This window comes from Sturnira hondurensis, unplaced genomic scaffold (assembly GCF_014824575.4).
Source record: "Sturnira hondurensis isolate 20B ecotype Veracruz unplaced genomic scaffold, ASM1482457v3 Scaffold0013559, whole genome shotgun sequence".
NCBI classification, from domain to species: Eukaryota; Metazoa; Chordata; class Mammalia; order Chiroptera; family Phyllostomidae; genus Sturnira; species Sturnira hondurensis.
Genome location: NW_028086190.1, coordinates 3356215 through 3380868, shown reverse-complemented (window position 1 = coordinate 3380868; position 24654 = coordinate 3356215). Strand labels below are relative to the sequence as shown.

The window sequence follows — 24654 nt, the reverse complement described above, 5'->3', positions numbered from 1 at the left end:
AATATCGCTGATGAACATAGATGCTAAAATCCTCAACAAAATATTAGCAAACTGCATCTAGCAATACAGTAAAAATATACCGTGACCAAGTGGGATTCATCCCAGGGATGCAAGGATAGTACAATATTCGCAAATCAGTAAATGTAATACATCGCATAAACAAAAGCAAAGACAAAAATCACATGATCATATCAGTAGATGCGGAAAAAGCATTTGATAAGGTACAGCACTCATTTATGATAAAAACACTCAGTGGAGTGGGAATAAAGGGAGCATTCCTCAACATAATGAAGGCCATATTGAGAGACCTACAGCCAACATCATACTCAATGGGCAAAAACTCAAATCTTTTCCACTAAGGTCAGAAACAAGACAAGGTTGTCCATTTTCACCACTTCTATTCAACATAGTATTGGAAGTTTTAGCCAGACAGACAAGGAAAGGAAATAAAAGGCATCCAAGTCAGAAAGGAGGAAACAAAACTGTCATTGTTTGCAGATGACATGATAGTGTACATGGAAAATCCTATAGCCTCTACCAAAAAACTGCTCAACCTAATAAATAAATTTGAAAAAACAGCGGGATACAAAGTCAATATCCAGAAATCAAAGATATTTTTGTATACCAACAATGAAACAGCAGAAGCATAAATCAGGACAAAAATCCCATTCGATATAGCAAAAAAGAAAAATAAAATACCCAGGAATAATCCTAACCAAGGAGGTAAAAGACCTGTATGCAGAAAACTACACAACACTGAAGAAAGGAATCAAGGAAGACACAAAGAAATGGAAACATATACCGTGTTCATGGATTGGAAGAATTAACATCATCAAAATGTCCATACTACCCAAAGCAATTTACAGATTCAATGCAATACCTATTAAAGTACTAATGGCATATTTCACAGACATAGAACAAACACTTCAAAAATTTATATGGAACTATAAATGACCCCAAATATCAGCTGCAATTTTGAGAAAGAAGAACAAAGTAGGAGGGCTCACAGTACCTGATACCAAACTGTATTACAAGGCCGCTGTAATCAAAACACTTTGGTACTGCATAAAAACAGGCACATTGACAAAGTGGAACAGAACAGGAAGCCCAGCCATAAATCCAAGTCTCGACAGTCAATATTTGACAAAGAGGGCAGCAACATAAAATGGACTAAAAATAGCCTCTTCAACAGATAGTGTTGGGAGAACTAGGCAGCTACATTCAAAAAAATGAAACTCGAGCACCAACTTACACCATACACAAAAATAAATTCAAGGTGGATGAAAGATTTAAATATAAGCTGTGACACCATTTGTGGGCAACTTTCACCGCAAGTCTTCCCATCCACCATGGATGAAAGTGAAACTACCAAGACATGATCTGCTTGGGTAGGAGAGGTGGTCAGTCTTTCACAGGAGAAGGACCATGAACCTCTTCTTCAGTAGCTTTTATTAGGTTCATAACACACAGGAATACAGGTAAAGCTCATCAATCAATGTCAGGCGGCAAGGATCAAACAATAGATAATATTTCAAAGAAATCTGAGGGCTTAGTCTGAGTCAGTGTCTGTCAGGTAAGGGGGTTGCCAAAACTTTGGGAGACATACTCATTTCCTGCTCTGACCCTTATCATGAATTAAAGCACTCTTAGCAAAGCAGGCTTCACAAGACTTCAGGAATTCTTTCTTATGCCCAGTCACTCCGGAACCCCCTTTAGCCAGCAAAGGGCTACACCACCTTCCCAATCATAGGTTTTTAGGCTTAAGTGGATTAGAGCCAGGAAGTGCTTCTCCCAGAGGAAATGGGGACTCAGGCTATGTCAGAATAGCCCGGGGGGTGGGGGGCAAGGGTCCATCACTCCCTCTTTGCTGCAGCCCCTGAAGTCCTTCCTTGAGGGCCTCCCAAGTGATCATGTCTGGCTTAGGTCCCCCCCCCCCCAAACGAGGGGTCTTACCCATCACTGACTAACTGACCAAGCACTGGGGCCAGAGATGGATGAAGCAGAAGCAGTGCTGCTGCCAGGGAGATAAGCTTTGTCTCCTTAGTGCCTTGCAGTTCGGAGGCCGCTCACTCAGCCTTATCCATGGGGGGCAGTTACAACTCCTGAAACCAGACAAAGCGGTTCCCAACAACCATTGAAGTCCTAGAGGAGAACATAGGCAGGAAAATCTCAGATATTACTCGCAGCCACATTTTTACTGAGATGTCCCTTAGAGCAAGGGACATAAAGGAAATAATAAACAGATGGGATCTCATCAAAATTAAAGGCTTCTGCATGGCTAAAAAAACAGTATTAAAATAAAAAGAGAACCAACCTTATGGGAAAACATATTTGCTGATGCTACCTCAGACAAGGGTTTAATCTCCAAAATATATAAAGAACTTACATGACTCCACTCTAAGAAGACAAGCAACCCAATTAAAAAATGGGCAAAGGACTTGAACAGACACTTCCCCAAGGAGGACATACACAGAATCTAGAGACACATGAAAAGATGTTCAGTATCCCTTCACACTGGTCAGAATGACCATCATAAACAAAGCAACAAACGATAAGTATTGGAGAGATCGTGGAGAAAAGGGAACCCTAGTGCACTGTTGGTGGGATTGCAGACTGGTACAACCACTATGGAAGACAGTATGGAATTTTCTCAGGAAACTAAAAAGGGATCTGCCTTTTGACCCAGCAATTCCACTGCTAGGATTATATCCTAGGAACCCTGAAACACCAATCGAAAAGAACCTATGCACCCCAATGTTCATAGCAGCACAATTTACAATAGCCAAGTGCTGGAAGCAACCTAAGTGCCCATCAGTAAATGAATGCATCCAAAAACTATGGTACATTTACACAGTGGAATTCTATGCAACAGAAAGAAGGAAGGAGCTCCTACCCTTTCCAACAGCATGGATGGGACTGGAAAGCATTTGCTAAGTGAAATAGGCCAGGCAGTGAAAGACAAACACCATATGATCTCACCTTTAACAGGAACCGAAACAACAAAACAAACAAACAAACAAAATATAACCAAAGGCACTGAAATTATAACCAAAGACACAAAATATAACCAAAAGACACAGGCTGACAGTGTCCAGAGGGGAGAGGGTAGGGAATTTTAGGGGAAAGGGGAAAGGGTTTTCAGGAACCAGTATAAAGGACACATGGACAAAAACAAGGGGGGGAAATGGGAGGGAGGTAGGGAGGGCTTGGAGGTGGGCTGGGATGGGAGTAAAAGTCAGAAAACTGTACTTGAACAACAATTAAAATAAAAAAATTAAAAAGAAAGAGTGGGTTGTTTGCAGAGTAGGGTGTGGGGAAAGGCTGGATAGAATGTCCATGGTCCTTATCATCGTTCATTTAATTTGTCATTGAGTGGAGATGTTAGATCCTTCTATCTAAATTCCTCATGGCTAATTCCTCATGGCTACTGAGGGAAAAGTCAGGTCTTAGGAAGTCGAAACTTATGTGTGACTTTTGACTGTGTAGGGAGTCAGCACCCTTAGCCACTATGTTGTTCCAGGGCCAACTGTATTGACAGTTGCTAAAAGGTTGTATTGACAAAATTGAAAAAAGACCAGGAGAATATATGCCTATGCTTCTACCTTCAAGGAAGAAATTATTCAATGTAGGGTTTTTATTTCCTGAAAACATGCACATATTTGTATATCCTTGAAGTTTTACCTCCTCTAAACTGCCCTCTCTTATGGCTTCCTACCCCTATTCAGACAAGATTAGTTAGAGAAATGGAAGCTCAGGAGCTCATAGGAAAGGAAATTGTGATTTAGGACACATCAAAACTTATTTTCAATAATAGGAAACTTTGGGCATTGAGGGAAACATTAGCTGTGTGTTACACTGTGCTACTCTCAAATGGGAAAATCTCTTGCCAGGCATAAGAAGTTATTTAAGTGGAAACCTTAGTTCATGTGAATTAAAGCAAGCCTGTTAATAAGAGAATATGTTCTGGACATTGCCATATTAGGGCTATGAATAGCTTTCCTAGCAAATGTCTAACGAGGCACATTGAAAGCTCTTACAGGGTGATGGCCCTCAGCCTGTCCCTGAATAACACAGTGTATGTTAGTTTAGCAAAAAAGACCCAGACCTTATTAGTAAGGACAGAGGCAAAAAGAAGTAGCAGTTGGCCAGCATCCTGCCTGCAGATGGGCATTGGACAGTTCAGTTCCTTAAGCACTATTTCTTAGAAACTCCCTCACCTGTGACCTTAAGGACTCCTTTTCTTTCCATCATAGTCACACAAGTCCTGTGACCTCAGGGTGTTCTCTTGCCTTCGGTAGGTTCAGACTCGCATATTTAACAAATTAAGGTTTTGGAGAAGATTCTCTGTGGTCTCTTCCTGCTGTGTGTGTATGTGTCTAACTTTTTTAAAAAATCATCTTCTGTCACTATATATTTGGCTCCCTTTGCTTAGTTTACTTTTTGGTGTCAAACTCTCAGTTTGTCATTCTGCTTTGAACTTTGTAGCTATGTTTGTTGCTGTGCTTTTTCTGTGCTCCCCTTTTTATTAAAAATTAATCTTTATTGTATATTTTTTCCATTACCATTTAGTCCCCCCCATGCTCCCTTCCCCCCAGCAATCACCACACTGTTGCCTGTGTCCACAAGTTTTTTTCCTACTGTATTTATGTTGATTAACTCTGTCAAGTGATTATCTGTCAGAGAAGAATCAAAAGCAAGGTCCTAGTGAATGAATTTTCTGAGAGCTGTTCCCTGTTCGGGGTATGTCCTGATAATGCTGTATACAAATAACTACACTGGACAAAGTTGTTTTCAGAGGTGGATTTCAAGTGAATGTTATTTATTTATTTTTTAATGTTATTTTATGCTTGGATCCAAGCGGGTTAGCTAGAGCTTGTGCTATGGTGGTGTCCGGATTAGGTAACCAGGAGTCTGCCTCACTGGGCACAGAGTCTGTAAGGATGTGGGTTGGTGTGGGCTCCTTCCTGGGAGATTTCCGTCAGATCGCAGGGGATGAAGCTGTTTTAGTTCCTGCTCCTGTCTTCTAAGTCCTACTCTGGGGACTGAACCTAATGCTCATTATTGGTGTCTCCAGTGTATCTGTGCCTCCCCCGAGACCATGGGCTTTAGCCGAGGCAGTAGCTTTTCCTGTTGAAGCCTCAGTGATTTGACTATCTGTTTACAGAGCCCAGAGGGGAGTGGGGGCTCCACACCCTAAGTGAGAACCACGTTTCATGCCTTGCTTGGCAACCTCTTCGTGGACCATTCAGGAGTCACACACTGTTGGCATCTGGCGTCTGTGGAGAAGCCTGGGGTAGAGTAGTTCTTGTGGATGACGCTCTCACAGGCTTTGACGATTTTCAAAACAAAAACAGAAGACGGGCTGACAGAGGCTTTCCTCCTGGTCCCATGTGCCTGGTCCTCAGGCCTCACCTGGAGGATAGTACCAAGAGCCTTCCAGCTCTGCCCAGTCCTTTTCAGGTTGGGAGATATTCCTGTTGCCTGTCTTTTTATGAGGAACATATGATTTCAAGAAGTAGTGGTTAGGAATGTAGACTCGAGAGGCAGAACTGGGTGAGTTTCTTATCCTCTCTATATCTATTGCTTAGGGTTTTGAGGAATAAATGTATGAAGATTTTTAAAGCTTTTGGAATAATTTCTGACAACTGGAAAACTTTTTATGATGGTGGTGATTATAATTATTTTTAGTAGGGTAATAAGTGAAAGTTAGAAATTGGTTACCCTCCTAATATTTGATAACTTCAGGAAATCAAACTGGTCATTGGCAGTTCCGGCACTCTCTCTTAGAAACCTCGATGTTTGAAATTGCTTTCTTCCCATCATAGCCACGCAGGACCTTTGGATACATTTGACATTGAATTTCTTAATTCTTGTCATATAGTCAGCAGGATTATGTATTTGCCTGTCACACATGTAATGCGGACTTTCAGCACATTTGTTTCGCATACAACCCCTGAATTAATTTTCATGATATTGAGTACATGGGCTTTTTGCTAGCATTTCTAGAACCTCCATGCATGACCGTGTAAGTTCTGCTTTGCACAACTCCAGGTGGCCCCTATTCACTTTCAGAACTAAATACTCTTTAGTAAAAACTTATAACATCTTGAATTATAAGCTTATACCAAGATGACATGGTACAGGGTTCATATGTAGGCAGACTCCTTTTAAGTAGGAGTTTGTGTTTTTCTTAAGTATGAATGTTTTTAGTATAATTTCATACCATGATGTCCTCGCAGGAAGAAGTGTTTCCCTCTGTCAATCACAGTAATAGCAAACATCTTAAACACAGTAAAATGACTACCGTAGAATGGGAAATTATTAAGTATTAAAAAACCAAACTAAAAGATAAGATAGTACGATGTGTTATGCCTTGCTTTCTGATTATGAAAGAGAAGGAGGCTTGCCACATGACTGAAAGGATGATTTTATAAGTGTAGTAGGTTATTGAAAAACTCTCCAATTAAGGGAAGAGCCCTTGAGCTCCAATGAAAACAAAACTTCCCCATGGACTTAATTAATATATGGAATTCTACCTTCAAAATGAATTCCTTTCATTCATGCCTATGTCATATATTATATGCACTTATCTTGGAGAAAAGGATGCGTTTATTTTTACTAGTCACTTACCCTCTAGACTGCAGGGTTGTCTAACCTTTTGGTGTCTCTGGGCCACACTGGAAAAAGAAGAGTTCTCTCACTAAATGCACAAACACTAGTGAAAACAAAAAATTTGATAGTGTTTTAAGTAAATTTATGATTCTGTTTTGGGCTACATTCATAGCCATCCTGGGTTGCATGTGGCCCACTGGTGGCGGGTTGGACACCCCTGCTAGAGTGAATGAGTGGACCAGACACGTTGGTGAAAAAGTTTCATGGGGGAGTGTAGGGAGGACATAACTGCACTGAGCAGCCTCTTCAACACAGAGAGGACATGGTGACCTGCTGAGCGCAAATACCATTCAAAATCGTGCAAGGAGGGACTCAAGCACCAAGACTTTTGTTTAGAATTAACCAAAAGTTCAACAATAGAGTAGAAGTGTCTAAGCAAAATTTGTATATACTTAGGGTGTTCTTAAAGTTAAATAAAAACTTTGTCTGTTACTTGAATAAGCAGAGTTGATGCTGCGTTTTTCCTTCTTTGGCACAGTGAAACTTGTCACTGTATCTGGGCCGCTGTAGACATTCAGCAAATGCCTCTGGGGCAAAACACAATTCATTATCTTCACTTTTTAAACCTTTATTTACATTTATTTTATGCTAAATTTATTCCCGGCCCTAGAAGAAACATTTTTGTTTCTTCTAGGGTACCTTTTCTTCTGTTCAGCTTCTTCCAGTTTAGGAACAATTCGCTCTTTCTCAGGAGGATCATTTAGCATATTAATTTTCTCATTTCAGAAAGTGGATGTCACCAGCAGGGCTGTGATGGAAATAATGACTAAAACAATTGAATACCTTCAACCCAATCCAGGTAAGAGGTCACTCGTGTTCAGGGTATCCCTCCAGGTAACTGATAATATTCTTTTTGAGCGATATTTTAGGTTTGGTGCACTTCGGCTTCCTCGGCCCACTTTTCTGGGGGTTCAACAACTTCGGGTGGAACACTTTCCCTTGGGATGGGGGTACTTTTTAAGGTTCACATTGACGTGACTGGAAGACTCTGTAGTATTTTATCTGACTGTGGGAAATCTAAGAAACAACATTATGTGGACCACTTGGTGCAAGATGTTATTAATGGCACTCCAATTTTCAAAGGATGGTAAAAATTGGAATAATATTGAGATAAGAAACTGTAATTTCTAGAAGGTGTGAAAAGATAGGAGATTGCATGATTTCTCTGAAACACAGAGGGTTTTTGTTGTACAGCATCATCGAAGTCTTCCGAGGGATGTCTTTAATTGAGTCCTCTCCATGGATACCACAGACCAGCATGTGTTAGAACATAATGGGGATAATGGAGCTCTACTTTGAAAAGAGAACCGGGCAGAACTGGAGCAAGCTCCGTAGGCATGAAGTGTGACGGAGCAAAGGAGCCAGTATTTCAGCCTCCTCCTCCTGACTTCTGTGTAGCAGTTTCAGAGTATATGAAATAAGGCTGATTGTCTTTAAGTGAAATGCATTAATATTTGGGAAACTGCTTACTCTTGAGATTCGTTTCTTTGGGAGTTGCAAGTTGGGATCTCAGTGTCTTTGGTGGTCCTAGGGAAGATGGTCCGGGCACTGTGCCAACCTCAGTGTGCTTGGATAATGAGCATTAGTGGGCAGGAGATAAGAAAAGGGCAGGTGTTGGGTAAAAGGAAGCAGGTAAGTATAATAGGCTGTGCTGACTAGCTCTCTACTGCCTCCTGCTGTTGGCTACAGTTTCATTTGACCTTTGTTTACCTAGGACAGCGTAGCTGCTATTTGGAAGATGGACAAACTATGTGGGAATAACATTTCTGTTTTTGTTTTTCTTCTTAAACTACATCAGAGAAGGAATTATGTGAGGGAGAAAAATCTAGAGATATATGTGGTGATAAACTATAGGAACCAGGCATTTAACTGACAGTGGACCAAATGGTTAGGAAATTAGGCAGAGAATAGCAAAAGTCAAGTTTCTGATTTTTACCCAGAGCCTTATTCATGACCTTTATATTCCACAGAAATGCAAGGATCTCTTAACTGTGTATGTATTCCTTCGGATTTAAACAATGGTAATAAGTCAAGTTCTGAAAAGGGAACTGCTCACCTGCCTCACCATAAAAAAAGTCATTATATAAGGGCAAGGCATGTTTGTCTTTGTCTTTATGAAGAACTTTGAAGTGTGCTTTGTCTTCTTGGGATTTACACAGGAATTGTGCTAGTAACTCATTGCAGGGCTATGCTAAATATAGGGAGGGGAAGAAAAACAGTATTTATTGAGCACTAATGGGTTTGCAGTACAGTGCTAGTTATTTAAATGATGTCATCTCTGAGAGTAACCATTTTATGATTGCAGAAATAAAACACAGTTGAACAATTCATAGTATAAAAAAGGGATTAAATGTCTACTGTAGTACAGAATCTCAGTGGGAACCTGTCCGTGTTCCCAGGTATAATGGAGTGATGCTCTGCTGTAGGTAGGTATAGTGTGTTGACTAGGATGTCCCCCAAAGTTTAGGGCTACCCAGAACCTCAGAATGTGACTTAATTTGGAAATAGGTTTTGTTTTCAAATACAATGAATGGTCTTGAGATGAACACATCTGGAATTAAGGTAATCCCTAAATCCAAGGCCTGGTGTCCTTCTGAGATGAGAAGACAGAGAGACACGGGGAAGAAAGCTGTGTGAAGATGGAGGCAGAGATTGGCGTTAGGCTGCCCCAGGCCATGTAATGCCAGGAGCTACCAAGTCTAGAAAAGGCAAGGAAGGATTCTCCTAGAGAGCCTCTGGAACGAGCCAGCCCTGCTGATGCCTTGGTTTCAGGGTTATGGCCTCTTGAACCGTGAAATAGGAAATTTCTCTTGCTTTAATTTGTTTGTGGTAACTTGTTATAGAATCACTAGAAAGCAAATACGGGAGGCCAGCCTTGTTTTGTTCAGCAAAACACAAGGGCCAGAGATTTTAAGAAACTTTCCCAAAGTTATACACCCAGGAGGGGTTGGAGCCAGGATCAGAAGCCCAGTCTGACTGCTTCCTGAGCCTGTGCATCTCACGTGGATGATACTGCCTCGGATAAGGACGGATTCAACTTCGTGTAGGTACAAAGTGTCATGTGCTTTCAGGGTGGTGCACCAGAACTTCAGAAAGAAATCAAATTGTGGGGTCAAGACTTACTGTTATTTTAATAAAAAGGATTTCAGAGAGAGGTAGTTGGGGAAGATTTGAATTTTTAGGAGTGATGCATTTTTACTAGAATGCTGAATGTGTTATGTAGCTGCCAACATGTTAGTTTTACGGCTGTTGGAAACTGAGTGGCTATCTGCCGTCCAGGAGAACAGTAAAAGCCATCACTAAGCAATCCCAGGTTGGTTTCAGAAAGGCAGTTCTATTGTATATGAGCAGCCCACATACATATGCAAACACATCGCCCAGAATAGTTCAGAAGAAAACAAAAGTTCATTTATTCATTCTACAGGATTTGTATAATCTGTACTTAATTGGTTTAGGATAGATATGACTTAGCTCCTCCACGAATTTCTTGCCTTGAGACCAGACGCCAGCTTTGGCACTCTTGAAAGACAATGGCTGGTCAAGTCACTTGTTTAGAACCTAGAGGCCTTGAGAAGGGACACCGGAATCTAGCAAACAGCGAGAGGCACCCAGTTTGGGGGGCACAACAGAACACAAAGAATATTCCTAAACTCATACAATTTGCTTAATACCTGGACATCTCAGCCTCTCAGTGACCCCAGAAGCTGGTCAATCAATATGGATGCTGGGTTCTCATCCTGAATAAACCTGTCTCGGGTCAGGACAGAGGATGACTTCAAGTAATGGAGTATGTGGCCAGCCAGTACAGTCAGTGGGAAGTGGTGCTCTGAGGGTATTGTGAGAGTATCCTGTGTTAGATTAATACTCTAGAATGCTTTCTGGTTTTCCAATATTGTGGTTGTGGACCAGGCACGTCTCTTTTATTCTTGAAACTTAGTGTCTATTGAAATGATGACCAGAGAGTTTGATTAATTTTCATGAATCCATTGATAATGCTCTGTGTAGGTCCCACATCCACTCTTACCCACCTCCAGGGCAATATTTTATTATTTAAAACTATTATATATTTATTTATTTACTACAGAGCAATATTTTTAAAAGACAAATCTGATCATATCATTACCTTGCATAAAACCTTTCAATGGCTTTTCCTTGCTTTTAGGATGAAGTTGGAAATTTAAAACATGGCTTAAAAGGCCCTCTCTTCATGGTCAGCCTGCCCTTTCCCCTCCACTTTGCCAGGCAAACAGTTCCCTCGGGTCCAGTGTAAAGGTTACCTGGAAGCCTTCCTTGACCCTTGGCAACAGTAGGTTCCCCAGTTAGCATCCCTCTCATGATTTCCTGGTGGGGGTGGTGTAGACCAGGAACTGTAATTGCATGATGTGTGTGCTTTGGTTTGTCATCCCCGATAAGGACAGGACCGTGCCTGTTTTTTCCACCGTTGCATGCCCAGCCTGAGCTCAGGTCTGTCAGCCAGTGGCACTTGGGTATTTGAATAAATGAATTATGAAGCACAGTTGACAGTCAGTGCCTAATGTACTAAAACTGCTCTAATACAAAGGGTAGGAAGGGAAGTTCTTCCTTATCCCTAAACCATCAGCTCTTCCGATGTTTCCAGCCCTTACCACATGCATTCACTTTTATGTGAAGATGATTCTTGATGCGGGGCAGGTGGAAACAGGACCAAGACTGAGCTCCTGCTCTCTGGGGCCTCACAGTCTAGCAGCATAAGGTACATACACTCTGAGGAGAGTGGCAGAGTGCCTCACAGCCCGTCCCTCCTGCAAACTCCAGCTGACTGATAAGGTGAGGAGAGAGAATTGGGTCACAAGTCTACAGGCTGTGCACTGTGAAGCAGGGCTGTGGAGAACACAGAACAGAGAGCTGTCAAGTTTTTCCCTTTGGCCTGTGAAATTATTCTAACAGGAACAGCATAACCCAGTACAAATTTCCAACCTGCTTGGATAAATAATTTGAATGCAAAAATTACTGTGCCCAAATCCCATCCTATCAGTTGTGCACCCCAGTTCTCATGGTGTCTAAGAATAAAGATCATCACAGAAGATACAAATCAGTTTTCGTAGTTGAGTGTCTAATGCTTTGTGGGGGAAAATGCACTGAATCAGCAGTCTCCAATAGAAATATGATGCAAGCCATGTGTGTGATTTTGAATTTCCTAGTAGCCACATTAAAAAAGTAAAAAGAAAAAGTTTATTTTAATAATATATTTTAATATATCCAAAAATTAACCAACATTAAAAATTATTGAGAAAGTTTTTTCTTGTTCTAAGTTTTGAAATTTCGTGTAATTTTGCACTTACAGCCCATCTTGGGTTGCACTGGCCACCTTTTACATGCTCAATAGCCCTGTGAGGCCAGCGGTTCCCGTAAAAAACAGCATAGGGTTAGTTTTCTCTTCAATCTATTTGATATGTGCCTGATGCTGAGCTGCTTGGTTTTTGTATATTAGTGGTTGTTTTTCCAATAGAGCAATGGACTCTTGATCAGGATATCTTTACATTTGTTTGTCTTTTTTTATGCTCCTACAAATTTATTTCCCAGCACTGCAGTGGAGATCGTCCCCGTAAATACAATAGACATGACCAGACTGGTCTGTGTTTCCTTCCCAGCCATAGCGTACTGGCCATGACCAAGGCTTTCTCAGTTTGTACTGAAGGTATTCTGACCTTTACTCGTAATCCAATACAGATTTCCAAGATGTGAAGACAAAAAGCAGTTTGATCATGAAAAACACTGCACATAGAGGGGTTTGGCTCTCTACAGAAATGCTTTCCCCTCGAATGCCTGCATGGTCCAGCTTCTCCAGCATATCCGTGATTGGGACAGTAAGCAGTATTTTTAGATTCCTATTCAGGATTTTTCAATAATAAATTTGAATCTCACTTGTGGAATGTTGCCTGTGAGAGTAGAAGTTTGCTGTATTAATTACATCGTTTTATCTTTTAAAAAATCAGCTCTGCAGTCTGATCCATTTTCTTCTTTTTTAAAAAAAGATTTTATTTATTTGTCCATTTTTAGAGAGAGGGGAAAGGAGGGAGAGAAACATCAATGTGTGGTTGTCTCTCGTGTGTCCCATAATGGGGACCTGGCCTGCAACCCAGGCATGTGCCCCGACTGGGAATCGAACCAGCGACTCTGGTTCACAGGCTACACTGAAAACCAAATCCACTGAGCCACAACAGCCAGGGCCGCTGTGCTAATTTTAAAATAGCATATTAATCGTTGAAAAGATGTTATATCAAAATTATTAGAGTTCTTTGCCACGGGCTTCCTTCTTAGTTCTTTCATTACAAGAATGAGTAAAAATAGTGATTACAGGCTATTTGGTGGTGTTAGAATTGGAAATCAATACATATATTACTTGGCGTTGATGTATTCAAATCCTTGGCTGCACAACACACAGAAAGTGCTGTTTTCTTGAGGGCAGAACCTGGGTTGTATTTATTCTCTTGTCTTTCTGGGCTCCTAGCCTTGTGTTTGTCCATTGTTTCCCTCACTGTGTCTGCTGAATAGGTGCATAAATACTGTGTCCGTCCTTTACTTAAAAAACAGGAGGTGTGTACTGAGTCTAGTAACGAGAGCTTTTCCAAACCCTGACACTGAAAAATAATCAAAGTGCACGAAGGACAGATTTACAAAAGTAATTGTGAGGAAAATGTTTCTATCTTAGAGGTTTGGTGACTCTCAGGGAAGAGCATATTAAAGATGAAATTGTAAGTCAGGTGATATGTGGTATAATTCATATACTATGTCAGCCATTCTCAACCTTTTTAATCTCTTGGCACACAGAAACTAATTACTAAAATTCTGAGGCACATCAAAAATATATTTTTTACTAATCAAACAAAAAGTAGGTATAATTTTGATTCATTTACACTGTGCAGCTTATTGTTGTTGGCTGTTGTCATTTTTTTTTAAATTTGACAATCTAAAGGAAAAGAGATCAGTGTCCCTGACTGAACAGACAAGTATTGCATGTTTTAAAAATTCCTGCAGCATGAGCCCTGGCTGGTGTGGCTCAGTGGATTGAGTACGAGCCTGTGAAACAAAGGGTCACCAGTTTGATTCCCAGTCAGGGCACATGCCTGGGTTGCAGGCCAGATCCCCAGTAGGGGACGCATGAGAGACAACCACACACTGATGTTTCTCTCCCACTCTTTCTCCTTCCCTTCCCCTCTCTCTAAAAATAAATAAATAAAATATTTTTTAAAAACTGTAAAAAAGTTTTTTTGCAGCATGAATATCACTGCTATAAGTAGTGAAAATGCTGGAGGGTTTTTCTATTTTTACTACATCTTCGGGGAAAATATTTAAAGTTAATAAGTTCCCAATATATTTGAGATACCATAAGTAATCCCAGTTTTTAGTTGGCTGCAATTGGTGGATTCATAAAATTCATTCACTCTGTCTCTAAAGACAGCTAAAGCCAGACCTCATTTAAGATGTAATTAATCATAACAGAAACATTGTGGATTTAAAGATATGCACAGGTTTGGAAACTTAAGTTAACAATGTCTCACTGTAATGGTCCTAAGCTACTTACACACTGCCTGCAGGTGGTGGTCCCTGCGCTCTCCTTCCTTCCAGGTCCCTTCTTCCTCTTATTCCTGCTGCAGCCTCAGGCCTCTCAGTTTTCCAGAGCTGCATGCCCTTTCCGGCATCAGGATTACACACTGGCTGAGCACTCTTCCTGGAATGCCCCATCTGCCCCTTGGGTGACACCTGTCTTCTTACTCATCCTGCCTATCTCAGCTAAACATCACCTCCTCCGAGGCAGTCCATGAGCCCCTGACTAAATCAGGCCTGTCCAGTGCATTCTCCTCCACAGATCTCTCTAGCTCTTACCCATGTACCATACAATGGAAAGTTCTTCTCACGCGATACAAGGTCAGATGATCTGACTTCAAATACACAAGTGCCCTCGTGCATCCAGACCACCCTGTCCTGCCTGAATTGCTTCATCTCCAGGTCTTCGAAAAGTCCTCATTGAGTTCTCTGCTCCAAAGCCCTTGTGTTTGTGCAGCTTTTCTGATCATCTCATTTAAAACATTACCTAACACCACTCTCCTAGCCCTTTCCCCATTTTATTTATCTTCGTGGCACTTATCACTACTGAAATTTTTATTGTATTGTATTGTATTTGTCAAAATGTGGCTTGTCTCTGCCACCTTAAAGCAAGTGGCCTGAGTGTAGGCTATTTTTTGTACACTATAGTCAAAGAACCCTGTTCTTATCTTTTATTTTACTTAGTATTTACTTTCATGTGTCATTTTCATTTGTTCACTATGCTGTCTTCCTCCATTCTTACTCCCATTTTACATTCTTCACACAGCAGCCAGTGCATTCCATGAAAGATGGAAAATCTATCTTGTCACTCTTCTGCTTGTTACTCCCCGGTGCCTCCCACTGGGGTCAGCAAAGGCTTCCTGGCTATAGAGCTCTGCATGGTTTGGCTCTTGGTCTGCCCTCAAGACTGTGCTGTTCTCTATCCACTCTCGGTGGCTTCTGTAATCCATAGTCAAACTCAGCTTGCTCCTGCTTCAAGGTCTTTTTGCATAGGAAGTTCCTCTGCCTGGAACCTTCTCCTCCCTGATCTCATTGTGGCTTCTCCTCCCTCCATGCCACCTCCCTACCTGTCTTTCCCTGGCCACCCTACCTGAAATAGCCTCTCTCTACCACTCCATACCCCCTTCTATTATTCTGTCACCCCTTGAAATTATCCTTTATTTTATCTTGTTTTAATTTATCATTTGCTCATCACCTTTATTTCCCATATAGAATGTCATCTCCACAAGGGTAGAGCCTTTGTCCCATTAACTATTTCTGATATACAAACAGTGTCCTCAATAAATATTTACTGAATGAATGCTGTTTATCTCTCTCACAGTATCATGAACTCATTGAATGAAGGACTGTGTCTGTTTTGTTCATTTATATATACCTGGTACCTAGCAGTGTTTGATACCAGGTATATATAGTAGTAGGTGCTTAATTCACTGAATGAATGAACCAAATCATGTGGAGCATATTTAAGCTCCACCTTAAAGGAGCAGCTGACCTTTCAGGTGGCGTCATGGTCTGCAGACTTGAACAGGCCGGGATCAGAGCTGTCATTTCTCTGTCTGTAGTACACCTCCTCGGTGTCATGCACAACCAGTACATTTCACAGTTGCTTTGGGAAAAGTGTGGAAGTGCATACACTCATGTTTAAGATCATTGTGCTGAAATTATTAAAAGAACATTCATATGTACAGATGTAGATAATAGTTCTTGTTTTCAGGTTAAAAACTGCAGCTTCAAGAGAGATTAAATAATTTGCGCAAACTCATACAACAGGAGAACCAGAATTCATATTCACATATGACTGTCTCCACTCTATTTTGTTTTCACTACCTGGTGCTACAAAACACAGACACCTTCAGTTGTGGCACGTGTGATAAATACACCCTAGAGTGACCTCTATTGTTCACACCTTTATATAATCTTGTGCCTTCGAGCGTAGGTGGGATTTGTGACTTGCTTCTCACCAAAAGAACTGGCAAAGGTGATGGGATTGAACACTCACCACTCCTTTGATTAGGCTTCTTGTATGGCAGAGTTGGTGGGGTGTCCCTTCCATCGTCATTACATTGTGTACAGTGTCTTAGTTGGTGGAGTGAGAGAGAGACTCCCACTGGCCTAGGACAAGCTGATTGCCATGTTGTGACTGAGGAGAGGGCCACATGTCAGGGCACTCAGGGTGGCCTACGGGCCTAGCTGACAGCTCCTGAGGATCCAGGGCCCTCAGTCATACCACCACAAGGAAGTGAAATTTTATTTTGAGAAAACCTGAGTAAGCTTTTTTTCTAAGTCTTCTAGAGAAGACTCTTAGAAGCAGAGTCTTCTTTACTCAGGCTTCCTGGAAACAGGGCATCCTGTATGGCACCTTGATTGTAGTCTTAAGGGACTCTGAATAGAGGGCACTGGTCATACCTGGATTTCTAAAGAAACTCTGAGATATGTATGTGTTATTTGAGCCACTGAGTTTTCAGGACTTGGTAAAGCAGCAAACTAATAGCAAACTAGTACATCATGGCTCTTCGTTCCTCAATCAGAGCTCCTATTTCAAGCAGATCACTGCCGGGCCATCAGGCTATTTGCCCTCATCACCTTTGGTCCCTGGATACCTTACAGAGAAGCAGGGTAAATTGGGAAAACCTGTCATACCTTTTCAGCTTAGAATGAAGTCTTCTGAACTCCCCGAGGAGTGGTTGGACAGGTCCAGTCTATGCTAAGACTGAAGATATGTTTGAAACATGAGACAGTAAAAAGCACTTGGCACAGTGCCTGACACTTTAAAGAGGCTCAAGAATGTCACTCAACTTCTCTTCCCAGTAGCTTACAGCCCTACTTGAGGGCATCTCAGGTGCTCACCCAGCAGTTTGTCCTCAGGTAAGGTCTCCGGGGCAAATCACTGAAGGACCCTTCTCCAAGCAGTGCCATTGCAAAGGCTCATTGTGTTAGTACGCAGAGGTGTGTGTATCTTTCAAGTTGTGGGAACCATTTGAATGCTCCCATGGTGTAATTGCCCCCTTGTCCAGAGTGCACCTTGCCAGCACCCCTGTGTTGAGGTGGGAGATGTTCACTGTCCCGTCTCATGGGGACCATGGCTCAGTGTCTTAAAATAGCTCCCACCGCTTCCTACTCAACAGGGGCTTGGAGGGAGGTGTTAAATAAATGCCATTATTTGGGTTGAGGGTAGTATGATTTAGTGCTGAAGTTACATATTTATATGTCAGTGGGCAAATCTTTCTCTTCTTTTTTTTCAATCCCTTCTAATATTTTTTCAAAAGAAACTGTAGTAATTTTAGGAAATTTACCTAGATCCTCATTAACACATAAATCTTCTCTATCTTCTAATAATTGTTAGTGTTCAAGGCCAGTGAGGCATTGCCCACAGTGCAGGGAGCAGCAGAGTGTTCCTGTTAGACTGTAGATGCTCTGGGATTTCACTGGGGAAAGTCAGGCCCTTTTACGCAGTCGTCATAGGTGCCTAGATGAAATACACACTAAAATGTTATTTATTGCTTGCATTTTGTTTGAAGTATTAAGCCCAAATCTAACTTAATGTGATTTGGGGATCTGTACTAACATGCTAAATGTATTCTCTGTACTAAACTTGTACATTTAGTTTAAATAATGCAGAATTAAATTTTTCCTCTAACTAAAGACATCATTAAGCTTTGATAGATAACAAAGGGGTAAGTAGAATTTTAGCCATTGGGGGCCATTTCAATGAAATGGCTATCAGTAAGTTTTCTCTTGTCAAAAGGGGTCAAGAGGAGGGAAGAAATAATATTTGTGTAGTGCCCTCTTTGGTTACATCCATCAGCTCATTTCACCATCCCAGCAATTCTGCCAGTCAGTATTCTCACCTCTCGCTCACTGGCAGGGGCGCTGAGGCTGCGAAGGGGTTGGCACCGTGTCTTCTCCGCCGAGCTGGTGGGCGGCAGAGCAGGGGTTTGAGTCCTGTCCCGTGTGAAGCCTTCGTTTGCAGGTGCCCTTCCTTTAATTAGTAGGAAGTGATAATACAGTCTGTGGCAGGAGAATGACGTTCTAATTCTTTTATCTTCAAAAAGAGGCTGCATTTACACATTTAAATGCGGCTTTGGTCTTCTAAATTTTAACCATGCTTGTTCACAGTGTTCGTTGCATTTAGTTTCTAGTTATCCCAAATGAAATCTGATAATTTTCCATAGAAGTGAGAATAAACTGCCTTTTATTTTCCTTGAAATATCTGTTGGGTCTTTTTTTTTTTAGACTTCTTCTTGTAAAGACTCATCAACAGAAACCAGATCAATAGGAAATGGTATGGCTACAGTATTCACTCCTATAGAAATAAAAGCAAAGAGAAGGAGAGTTTAAAAATGAATAAAGTTAAAATTTTTACATTCAAGTTTTAAAGTAAGACTGATTTTGATCTCAGAAGTGGTTTTACAAAGAATGAGTTTCATTGGTTTTGAATATTTACGGTAAGGTTCGGAAAGGCACCATCTATTCATGGGCAAATGACCCAGTCCACTTACCCTACTGGATTCTAATGCATGTATGAGAGATGTTTAAGTTTGAAAGGCATTGGAGAAGTCAGGTAAGCCCATCTTCTATGTTCGAGATGAGGAAGCTGAGATCAAGAGAGGTTAGGCAGCTCGGCCCAGGTCACGCCAACGGAATGACTGCCAACCTCCTTGCTCAGGGTGCAGCTCTCATCCTGCTTCCCAAGTTGCAGCGTCTGTCATACTCCTTCTCCTCTGCCTTTTCAAATGCCCAAGTGTGACTATAACTGATGCTCTATACTTTCTTGCTGACAATCCTAATTTGACTATTTTAATAAAGAGATAGCGAAGCAGTGAGAGCTGGAGTGGCTTTCTGAGACAAGAACAGGCTTTTGAGACACAGCTAGGATTTGAATTCTGCTCAGCTTCTTGTTTTTCTGTGCCCTTGGACAAGTTGCATTAGTTCTCTGTGTTTCGTTTTCCTTCTCTGTGAAGTGGAGAAGCCAGACCTGTCCTGTGTCATGGGAGGATTAAAGAGATGATGTATGTGAATTACACATTGGAGATACTTACTAATGATGGCTATGGGGTGAAACGTGGTCCTGACCTTCACTTTTTCAAAGATATCTCAGGGTTCTTTCTGAGTTTTCAAACCAAATGATAGCATTTATGGAAATTAGTACAAATCATTAAGCATTTGTCTGTTAAAGGTCTCTGATCTTTTGGTCGACTGGGTGTGGTTTCTGAAACGTAGGTAGAGATGACAAATGAAATAAATTCCTAAAGGCAGTGAAAGACTTACAGAATTTTTTTTCTATATCTGTGGTCTTCAATGATAGATGCTCAGTTCATTGGGTTTCTCCGAACAGAGCACAAAGATGTGACTTTGCTGTGGTTATGTCTTCTGCCTGATTGTGTAAGGTCTGTCCCCAAACACTCCTGGTGTGATCATGTAGGGTGCGGAACAGGGCGCCACGCAGAAGGAAAGACTCACTGCTCATCCCTGCCCCCCTGTAGCAGTGAACACCCAGTTTTACCACCTCTTTCCTCATCACCCCCCACTCTGTTCTTAGATTTTATTCTGAGCCTCATTCCACTGATCACTTAGGAGGTTGGGATGGTTTTAGGAACTCTCTGCCAAGAAAGGAGGGGAGGCACAAGATGTGATGGGAGGAAATGCCTGTACACCAGTACCTGTCAGAGATTCTCGGGAACCCATGGGTTGATCATCATAGTTAACAGTGATGTATCTGACATGTGTATGCGTGACTGTGCTCTGCTGTTCTCCATACTTCTTCATAGGTTTGAAATATTTTTTAATTGAAGAAGTATAACATTACTTAGCCACTGCAGATGAGAAATTGAGTGCAGTCAAATGCCTCACAAACTGGGATTTAACCAGTGGCGTGCTGCTCAAAGTTTAACAACTGTCTGGAGGAGAGAGGGGCGGGCCGCATACTGAGGTCTGTCCAGACCTCATACTAAGTATCCAGCCACATACTATGAGAAGTAGAGACATTTGTTGAAGAAGATTCAAGATACAGGAAACATCGTGCACAGGGTGATGACAACTCAGTTCCCTTCAAAGTAGGCAGGACCTCACAGAGTTCTTTCAATTGCCCTCACCTGGCCCATTGTATTCTCCTTAATCTTATCAATGGTCTGAAATCTCTTCCCTTTCAAAGATGATTTTATTTTGGAGAAAAGCCAGAAGTCGAGGGACGCCAAATCTGGGCTGTAGAGAGGCTGAGTCACGTTGGTGATTTGATGTTTCACAAAAAACCTCTGCGTGAGATGTGATGCCTGAGCAGGCATGTTATTGTGAGGTGAAGCTGCCAATCACTAGTTGCCTATAGCTGTGGTATTCTGAATCATCTGAATAGTTTCTGCAGAGAAACGTGTTCAAGCTTCATGCAAAATCTGATGCAGATTCGTTGCTCTACTTGCTCAGTCATTTTGAATGTGGTGGCCACAAAGTATATAGGTCACCCAATGGCATCTACTGTCCCCACTGGCTAGTACAGTGAAGTCGTCATTGTTCACTCACACACATTCCGGTCAACTCTCCTTGGCAGGTCACATTGATGCTGCACAAACCATTCTTGTTATATTAACAATGGTTGGACTTTTTTTATATTGAGAACACAGAGGCTCAAGGAAACTGGAAAATCTGTTCAAGTTCTTACAAATTAAGGCAAAGGCAGGATTCAGACCCAGGTCCAATGCCTGTTCTCTTTCCCAGCCTTTTAAATCTGTGAGAATAAAAGTTGCAGGTGGAGACCCCCACGTCTCCATGAGGCCCAAAGAAAAACATTTAAAATCTTTGTCTGAAGGCCTTTACCAGTGGCTGGGAAATATACCTGGTGTATATCAGAATTCCTTAGGAAACGATTTTAAAACATATATTTGAGGCCCCCACTTATGTCTTGCCTATTTAGGATACTCTGGAGATGTGGATAAGCAAGTCTGAGCATTGGAGTCTTACCTTTCACTGGTTCTGAACAATCAATATCCTTGAGTCAATTGACTTAATGATTTAAAAATTTTTCTCTGCAGCCCAGACCTTTGCACTGTGATACAGACTCATGTATTCTAGTACCTACCTGACTCCAATAAGGTGTTTAGCCATATGAAACTTAACGTGTTCAAGTTGAACTCTACATTTTCACTATCAACTCATACCTGGTCTTCCTACGGTATTCCCCATTTTAGTGAGTACAACTCTATTCATTCCTCTATTTTATCAGGCCTGAAACATAGAAGATGTTTATCAGGCCTGAGACATCTAGACGACTCAGTACTAGTTTTGAAGGAATCAATATTTTAAAAGCCCCTCAGGTGCTTCTAATAAGCAGCCCACCATTTTCCTAAAATTCTCCCAGATACCTCTCTTCTTTCTCCTCAGTCATCTGGCCCTGCTAATTCTGTCCTCCAAAGGACCCCCACAGTCCCTCTCTTTTTCTTCCTCTCTTTCCTTAGAACTCATCTACTACCATGTTCTCATAACTGGTCTGCCTGTCTCCAGTGTCTTCATACTTTGTGAAAGCCCTTTCCCACTTTCCCTATATTGGTAATAGGAATATTCCCCCCCCATATTGAAAATAGGAATATTTTTCCCAAATCTAAATGTGATTTAATTTGAATTAAAACTCTTGTAAAGATCTCAATCTTAATTAACTCTGTCTGAATCTTTTGTTGGGAATTGTCAACAAAAGAAAACAAGCTCCTACAGAGGCCCATGACATTGAAGGCCCTTCACAACCTGGTTCCCACTTTGTGCCCTCTTTACCTAAGCCACAGGCATTTTGACATCTCCTAAGACACCAGGCACTTCCATCTGCCTTTCTCTTAGTCTCAGGTGCCTAGAATGTCCTTTCCCATCACCCTGCCTTTAGAGTTCACTCTTGAGCACAGCTCCCATGTCACCTGCTTCATGAGCCTCACCAGCCCTTCTCTTCTAGGCAGAATGCCTTGCTCTTCCCCGTGACGCAGGTGCATTATAACCTTGTCCACAATATGGCCTGCAGGCGCCTGCCATCTCAGTGAGTGGGGTGCTTCCTGACTCTTCAGCTGGGCAGTGAGCTCACCGAGAACAGAGAGGCTGGCCCTTGCATCTCTCGAAATCTCCCTAGGATAGTCCCTTTCACATAGTAGGTACTTAATAAACACTTGTTATGTCTATTTTATCACATAAAAAACTTTAAAAAGTAGATATTTGGTAGAAATCAATTCAATCAGGCAGTGCAAATTCAGAATTTTTCTGTATGGGGAAGGAATACTTTATTGTTTCCATTGTAACTTATTTATTGATTCTTACTAGTTGGATCTTTCTTATCCATCTATCTAGGGCTCATAATTTAGCTTAAGAACCCGTTTTTTGTTAGGGAAAATGAGACCCTATTTCCTGATTATGGGAGATTGTGTGATAAGTTTCTTGTCGTTTTCACATAAAGCAGTTTCTCCTGGCATCATTGGGACATGAATTGCTGATAAAGAGTCAGGTCTGTGTGAGGGCTGTGAGCAGGCCAGATCGCCATCAGCATTGCCTGATCATCTGGTCAGATCACAGAGTCAGAGTGTAATTAGATTTTATCAGCAGCCTCGAGCTCCGTTTCAGAGCACAAGAGGAGGTCATTATACTTTTAAACAGGGAAATCTTTTCCCAAGAATTTGAAAAAATGATGTATGCAGAAGAATTTTATTAAAAATTTAAACTTTTAAATGAAATTGTTCAGCCCACAATTAATAATTAAGTACCTGCTCTATGCGTGACCCTATGCTAGAATCCAGTAGGATGTAGTTTCACAACTTGTAGCAGGAAACAGACATGCAGAAAAGAGAGAAATAAATTATTATGTGAGATATGATCAATGTATGTACAGGGCACAGTGGAGACACAAAATGAGGGGAGGGGTCACTTATGCTTCAGTGCAGTAGAGGTAAAGGGCGACTGGGAAAGACTTTGTAGAAGAGGCACTTCTGCTGTGGTGTGGGGCGGGCGGAGGGAAGGCCGTTCCAAGAAGGACAGTTCTAGCAACTCCAGGAAGTTGCCAAAAGTCTCCTGTGGCTGAAGGCCGGGGTGCGCTTTCTTTGAGACATCTTGTGTCTTAGAAGAATCACTCTAAACAAGAGGACATGGAAGGATTTTGAGAGTTTTCCAACTGTCTCTTTTTTCTCAACTTTTTATGTATGGAGAGCCTGAGACTCAGAGTTGCTTAACTCATAGAAAACCATGCAGCGAACTTGCTGGCATGTCTGGCACTCATAGAAATAAGTAAGATTGATTGAATATTTATCACATTATGTCATTTAATCCTTATGTCAACCTGACCCAGTGAGAGGGAGGTACCATTTTACAGATGAGGTGACTGAGCTCTGAAATCACCCAGGAAGGAGTAGAGCTGGGATTTGAACTCACCCAGTCTGACTCCAGAGTCTGTGTCTTAGTCCCATTTTGTTAAACTGGTTCTCCTTTCAATAATTCTTTCTGCAATAAGCAGCTAACTCCTGCCTACAGTTATTCTCTTTTATGTATATCCTGAAAGCATAGATTTGTAGAATTAAAATATTTACACTTTATTGACTCACTTCAGGACTCTGTCATGGATAGATCATATTTTCTTTGTCAGTTAAAATATTAGACCATCAAACTATCGGTCAGGGTTTAATCAGGGCCACAAAGCCATTGTGGATATTATGAAATGAGACTTATTGTAGGAATTAGAATTTGCACGGTTGTGGGAAGATCTGGGTAAACAGAGGCAAACCCCGCCCCCCTAGCACACTGGAGCTGAAGAATGAGAAACAGGTTGCCCACAAGTCCTGACCCAGGTAAATGCACTTAGGGATCTGGGAAGTGTCGGGATGGGGGGGGGTAGGACAAAATGGTGGCTGAACTACAACCCGGAAAAGAAGGCTGAGTCAAAGCAGAGAGCCGAAAGGGTGGGCTTTGCCAAAACGGATATCTGCATGGCAACCTGAGCCCGAGGAGAACCACCAATGATATATTGCCGCTTTGTTCAAAGGGGACCAATCCCCAGCTCCCACAAAGACAGCCAACCAAAATAAAACCCTGCCACATTCCCTGCTTAGGAGTGACTTCTTCGGTCCCACTTTGTGGATGGAGAACCTTGCCCGGGTGTGCAAACCCCAATAAAGCTCTATACTGCCTAACTTTGTGGCTGATTGGCATTTCTTCCTCGGCAGAGCCTAAAAAATCCTTTCAGGAAGTAGGCTGTTTCTACTGCTGGAACAGGACTGCAAAGGGCACTGGTGGGAATGGTGTGAAAGGTTGTTGGCTCTTCAAGGATGCTGTCACAGAACCAGCCACTGGTGTTCTGGAACAGCTGTGGGGTTCGGTTGTCTGCCACCGAGAAATGTGACTCCCAAGGCAAGAGGTGGTTGAAAAAGGAATTTAATTAAAGGTTAT

At 41.7% G+C, this 24654-nt stretch overlaps 1 protein-coding gene across 1 annotated transcript in view; it reads left to right on the top strand.

Moving 5' to 3' along the window:
- SH3GL2 (SH3 domain containing GRB2 like 2, endophilin A1) overlaps positions 1–24654 on the top strand; it is a 199649-nt gene that overhangs the window by 155974 nt on the left and 19021 nt on the right. The window contains exon 3 of the mRNA XM_037061918.1: positions 7399–7471. Within this exon, the coding sequence (XP_036917813.1) occupies positions 7399–7471 (73 nt within the window). The remainder of the gene's footprint in view (positions 1–7398; positions 7472–24654) is intronic.